Here is a 5,825-nt window from a genome sequence, read left to right as displayed (position 1 = left end):
AGAGCTGCTGCTGCCTCTCAGCAGTTTTTTAAATAAACACGCCCATATCTGCTCTGCATGTGCTTCCCAACCCAGGGTTCGAGGTCCCCTGGAGGAGTCATGGACAACTCCACCAAATGAGCCTGGGTACTTTTAGTGGCAGGACTTCAGAACTCAAGATTGTACATTTGTTAACTTCCTTAAGGCACTGATTTACTGTTACTGAATTTGGTAGTTTAAAGATAACGGTCACAGTTTAGTTACCTAGTGTGCACATTCAAACACACACAAAGAGCCATGATTGAACGTTTGTAACCTATGTGTTACTTGTCAAAAGACATTAGGTAGAACAGTCCACATGTGTGTGATTTGGTTTAATAGATCATTCAGACACAGCAGGTTTGTAAATACTTTTATTGCAATGGATTCACAAATCTCGACACCTAAAGAATATTCAGTGTTTCGCCATGTCTTCACAATTATTCTCATTTTTCGTTTCAGGACACCAAGTTCATCCACACATCATCAGACGACAGATGACACCCAACAAATCTTCTTTTTTCCCCAATCTGACACACAGGTAGCAGCACAAAGCTCTGCCTGACTGATGTCTCTCAGTCGAGGTCTGCACACCACCTTAAAATTAACCTTGACAAGACCAAACTACTTTTACTTCCAGGGAATGGCTCTCCCACCCATGACCTGACTAGTTTGACAATTCCATGGTAACCCTACAGACTGCTGGGAACCTGGGTGTGGCCCTCGACAGTCAAATTTCCTTTATCACCAACATTACTGTAACAACCCTGTGTAGATACATGCTGCACAACATCACGAGAATACGTCACCTTCTCACTCAGAAGGCTCCAGTCATCTTACGCCTAAACTACTGCAACTCCCTCCTGGCTGGTGCAGGTGCTATCTGACCTCTGCAACTCATCCAGAATGCAGCTGCTCGTCTGGTCTTTAACCAGCCTCAGTTCACTCACACTACTCGGCTCCTCCGCTCCCTTCACTGGTTACCAGTGGCTGCCCGCATCCGTTTCAAAACACTAGTACTTGCGTACCATGCTGTGGACGGATCGGGTCCAGTCTACATCCAGTACATGGTCAAACCTTACACCCCAGCCTTTCCACTCTGCTCTGCGTCTACCAATCTGCTTGTTGCTCCCTCACTGCGAGCTAACCTCTCAACAAAATCACAACAGTTTGCTGTCCTGGCTCCTAAATGGCTCCTAAATGGTGGAACAAGCTCCCTATGGACACCAGGACAGCAGACACATCTTCCCCTGAGACTAAAGACACATATCTTCCGACTTAACCTCGGATAAAGATTTTTTGATATCAAGTTGATAGCTCAGCTCAAATTTTTTTTGTACAAACTCAGTCAGAACTTTCAGGTCCCAAGGGGCACAGGATAGGTAACCACACTCCACAGTCCACGATATCAGACTTAGAAAACCTCAGACTGAACTATGTAAATTTAAAAAAAAAAAGTGCCTTTAACTTTCTCCACTCTGAACACTGCACACAGTTACACACACAAAATGTCACATCATGGATTACTGTAATTTTGCCCTTGTTTCATTTTGCTCTCTGAAATGTCTCATTCTTATTTCAACATCTCACATCTGATTCACTGGCCGTGTGCCTCGTTACAACAACATGTAGAAAAACAAACAAGAAATGAAGGATGTGGTTTCAGGGTGTGAACGAGATCAGATTAGTCTCGGACACATTTTTTCCAAGCTGTTTGTTGTATTCCATTATCCACCCATGACTACTTTGAGCTACATTTGCGAGGCAGAGGCAACGAGAGTTCCTGTATGCGTGGCGAGGGGCTGGCAGAGCGTGCTGCCCGACTAACGATATATGGGTCGTATCCCTCGAATAAAGCCTTCCTCTCTTTAGGAACGGACAGCTCGAGAAGTCTCTCACTGGCCACGTAGCTTCTCGCCGCTCTGGAGACGGGCCAGCACACTGAACGACCCCCTTCAAACCTGGGGTGTTCATGCTTAGGGGCTGAAAAGAAAAGAAACTGAGATCAGAAGCAATCATTTTTTCAAAAATGTAGAAATTCAGAAAGCTGGATGTTGAGAACAAGAACCATTTGTCTTATCAGTCCGTTTAATATGAAGCTACAGCCAGAAGACCATTAGCCAAGCTTAGCATAATGATTGGGAATAGAGGGAAACAGCTAGCCTTCATTTTCTATATGGAAAGAACAGGAGATAACTTTAGCTTTAGATGTGCTGCTACAGCAGATGTTGTTATTTCCTTCTGGTTCGAGCCTTTGTGCTAAGCTAAGTAAACCATCGCCTGGTTGAACATGGTGTTTTTATCTCATCTAACTCTCTGCAACAAAACAAACAAGTGTATTTCCCACAATGTTAGAAATACCACCACAGAGCTAAATGAATCTGAATCACTGTGCAATGGAAACTCACTGGAAAGTAGCTCTATGTGTGCCGACGCTCTGCAGGGCAGGTGGGTCATGGATACAGGTTTTGATTTGTGGCCTGAGTTCTCCTGAACCTGCCGTCGCTTTGGCTCAGCAAGCACGGAAACCCTGGCAGAGGCCACCGCCGTCTGCGTCGCTCTGTTTAACTATAATCACATCACATGGAAGGTAGGTAGGTAGGTAGGTGGGTGGATGATAGATAGATAGTTAGATATATAGATAGATAGTTAGATATATAGATAGATAGAGAAGTAGAAGAATTGAAATTGCTCAAAATAGAAGGTAATGAAGATAAATATAATATAAACTATACATACTCCCTTAGTAAATGATACACAATAAAGTACTAGAATACACAAATAAGTACTATACAGTAAAGTGTATTGTAGTGCACTTCAAAACAATTTCAAAGAGAGTATTTGAATTCAGTTTTCATACTGTCAATAACACAGCAGGATGTGGGGTTTAAAACACATTGTGACACCAATGTGTGTGTGTGTGTGTGAGTGTGTGAGTGTTACTCACAGGAACCAGCAGAGGACGCTCTGGCTCCCAGCCAGCTGCAGGGGCCCTAGGCTGAGCCAGGCTACACAGTCGCTTGGATGGAACAGCCCTGAGAGCCCATTCACTCACCTCCCATATGGGAGAAAGTCTGAGGGAGGAAAGAAAGAGGGATGGGTAGAGCAGAAGAAATGAAGGGAGGGGAAGAGGGGAAATGAAGAAGTGAGGAGACAGGGAGATCAAGATTTACTGTGACATATGAAGGAGAGGGGGTGAAAACCTTGAAGGCCAGTCATTGGCAGTATTGTGCAGTAGTGACAGTAGAACTGTATTTAATTATATTTACGTGACTTGAGTCTGGAGCTTTTTACTTCTGCATAGTTCCGACCAGCGATGGGTTAAGTCTGAATAAAAACAAGATGTTATAGCATCACAAAAAAGCAGTTGATATTGGGTTGTAAATAAAGAAAAGGAAAACGTACGTATCTTGGTGGTGGGTCCAGTCCTCTCAGGTGGCAGCTCATCCAGCCAGTAAACAGAATGACTGGAGAAAAACAGAGAAGAGGCCTCATCAGAGAGAGGATGATAGATGGACAGAGTCAGGGAGGTAGAGGAGGAGGTTGGAGGCCTACCGGTCTGGATAACTGAGTCGGTTGGGTTTGGGTTGAGCAAGCTTATGTGTCTGAGTTGCCATGGAAAATGCCATAGAGTATTTTTCCTGTGTTTGAAAACATGTCTTCTGTCATTTAAGTTATTTATCAAACAACATTTCTAAACATTAGCTGGTTTCAGGTTCTCAAAATGTGAACACTGTGTGCTGAGAGTTTAAAATATTTAGGCTTGGGACTGTTGGCCAGAGAGGAGAAGTAATATGAAGACGTTACACTGGCTTTTTTAATATTTTTTATAAACAATTGAGAAATCTATATTTACCAACTACAGTGAAAGAACATCTCAAAATGCTTTTTACTCATCAAAACCTCAAGTTGTTTTGTAGATCACATTCTTCAGCACATCAGAAACAGTAACCCTCAGTAACACAGCTACTTGAATCAAATTCAACCTGTAGCAGCAGCTATAACTATACTCACTGACTCACTGACTCACTGAACACACAAATACAGCAGATCATTATCCTTTCATTTAAAACTACAATGTTTACTCTGCCTGTACCTGCAGTCGCTCCTGTCACCTGCTGGTTGCCGGGGTATCAGATGACGTTTCAGGTGTACAGTAAACTGAAGATCGTCTCTGTACGGAGCAAGTTAAGATGACAGACTCCTCGTTCCTATGTCAAACTTTCAGGGAACTGATATTCCAGATATTATATTCAAAAAAGTTGATAGCATCTTAGTAAAAAAAATGATTGATGCAAAATATATGCATTGAGATTAGTTGTTCCCTAACCCTCATTTAATTTGGATTATTTAGGAGAGAAAGTTGGCACATTAATATTATAATAGATAATATTAATTCATAACAATGAATATTGATATCATATACCAAACAAATAAATGTAAAAATACAGAAAAAAGCATCTTTCATTGCAAAATGTAATCATTTTTTCACGTATTTATGCTTTTATTATTAATTTCAGCATTTATTTATACTTGAGTCACTTTTGGCCACACTTCAGTGCTGTAGAGATTTAATTAGGTCATTTTTCAACATCAAACAAACACTAAGTTGTCATGAACATTCAATGAAAAACTTTCAAAAAATACAACAAAAAATACATTTCAAACCCAAAACAAACCCAAACAAAAGACAATGTCATTTCCAGGTAAGTGTGGGTGATATTCACCAGAAATAAAGAGTCCAAAGATAAAACTTTAAAAAACTGTTCATGGTTAAATACAAATAAAACGACTTCTAATAATCTGGTGTCTCGAATTTGAGCGGAGTGAAATATCTTCTCAAACAAAACAACCGAGGATCTCTGGTCATATTTTTATTCTGTTCACTTCAGTTTTTCTAAACGAGTCATTCATCTTCCCACTCGAATCATGACAGGATCTTTGATACGGAAGTAAACTGACGGCTGCGGCAGCTGACTTCTTCATGGACCCCGGAAGTAAGAGTCTGGATGAACCGGTGTGATGCGGACTGACTGACGGACTGTACCCGGAGAGAGGCGCCCTGTTGCGGCTGCAGCTCAGAGCCCTGCACCGCTCATCCAGCTGTGAGACGCCATTAGCGTTTATCTTTCTTCCTCCGCCAGGATTTCTGGAGGTACGTTTATGACTCACTGCAGCAACACCGCCCCCTCTGTGCTGGAGTGTGAATGGAGACAAGTAGGATACAGCTTCAAACTATTGTTTATCTTGTGTTTTTGTGATTTAACGTGTTTGTGAGGATCTTGTTGTGTTTTATAATCTGCCATGGCTTTTTGAATTGTGTTGTCATGCCATTTTCTTTTTTTGTTTTGTGCTTTGCCTTGTCTTTCATGAATTGTTGTTGCATTTGTGATATGTTTTGTGATTTGTACTTCAGGGCCACTGTAGTCGACCCTTTACGGTTAACTTGTCTCTCTGCCTGATACATAAATCCAGGAACTATCATACGTGAACTCATTGGTTTCTCTCCAGGGGAGAGCATCATTTTATTCTCCATCTTAGTTGAAACATGATGTTAGTCCATTGTGTATTTTGATTTAATGTGTCCATCTGGTTACCGTACTTATCTCAGTCTAGTTTCATCGTTCACACATGTAAAGACTAATATGCCTAAACCTCATCCTTGAAGTAATTTATTTGTATTATTCTAATTTATCTTAACCTGTGCTACATCAACCCTGACCATCTTTTTTTTTAAATATGTCTCTGGTGAGTCTTTGCCTTTAACAATACAGTCCAAAATGTCCCTTTATATTAAATTCAGTCTG

At 41.3% G+C, this 5,825-nt stretch overlaps 2 protein-coding genes across 6 annotated transcripts in view; one reads left to right on the top strand and one right to left on the bottom strand.

Annotated features, from left to right (window-relative positions):
• Window positions 1–375: 375 nt before the first annotated feature.
• Window positions 376–3,647, bottom strand: spmap2 (sperm microtubule associated protein 2). The gene is made up of 5 exons (XM_069535725.1): window positions 3,574–3,647; window positions 3,424–3,485; window positions 2,966–3,180; window positions 2,427–2,586; window positions 376–2,001 (listed from the first exon to the last, which is right to left on the bottom strand). Exons 1-5 carry the CDS (start codon window positions 3,645–3,647, stop codon window positions 1,760–1,762), a joined length of 753 nt encoding a protein of 250 aa, XP_069391826.1. The 3' UTR covers window positions 376–1,759.
• Window positions 3,648–5,038: 1,391 nt separating this feature from the next.
• Window positions 5,039–5,825, top strand: part of dtnbb (dystrobrevin, beta b) — a 33,425-nt gene continuing 32,638 nt past the window's right edge. For 3 of the 5 annotated variants that reach the window (XM_069535762.1, XM_020098221.2, XM_020098220.2), the window contains exon 1: window positions 5,039–5,173. The gene's annotated coding sequence lies outside the window, so the exon portion shown is untranslated. The remainder of the gene's footprint in view (window positions 5,174–5,825) is intronic. The other 2 variants (XM_020098219.2, XM_069535763.1) reach the window with 2 other exon arrangements.

The sequence above is a fragment of the Paralichthys olivaceus genome, chromosome 12 (genome assembly GCF_024713975.1).
Source record: "Paralichthys olivaceus isolate ysfri-2021 chromosome 12, ASM2471397v2, whole genome shotgun sequence".
Taxonomy (NCBI): Eukaryota; Metazoa; Chordata; class Actinopteri; order Pleuronectiformes; family Paralichthyidae; genus Paralichthys; species Paralichthys olivaceus.
This window is presented reverse-complemented; position numbering and strand designations above follow the sequence as displayed.

Bases quoted from the DNA above. Each gene is read 5' to 3' on its own strand.
- spmap2 (XM_069535725.1), bottom strand. From the start codon at position 3,647: ATGGCATTTTCCATGGCAACTCAGACACATAAGCTTGCTCAACCCAAA. The intron at 2,587-2,965 runs GTGAGTAACACT...ATGTGATTATAG, and splicing joins AGCGTCCTCTGCTGGTTCCT to TTAAACAGAGCGACGCAGAC. The intron at 2,002-2,426 runs GTGAGTTTCCAT...TTTTCTTTTCAG, and splicing joins ACACATAGAGCTACTTTCCA to CCCCTAAGCATGAACACCCC.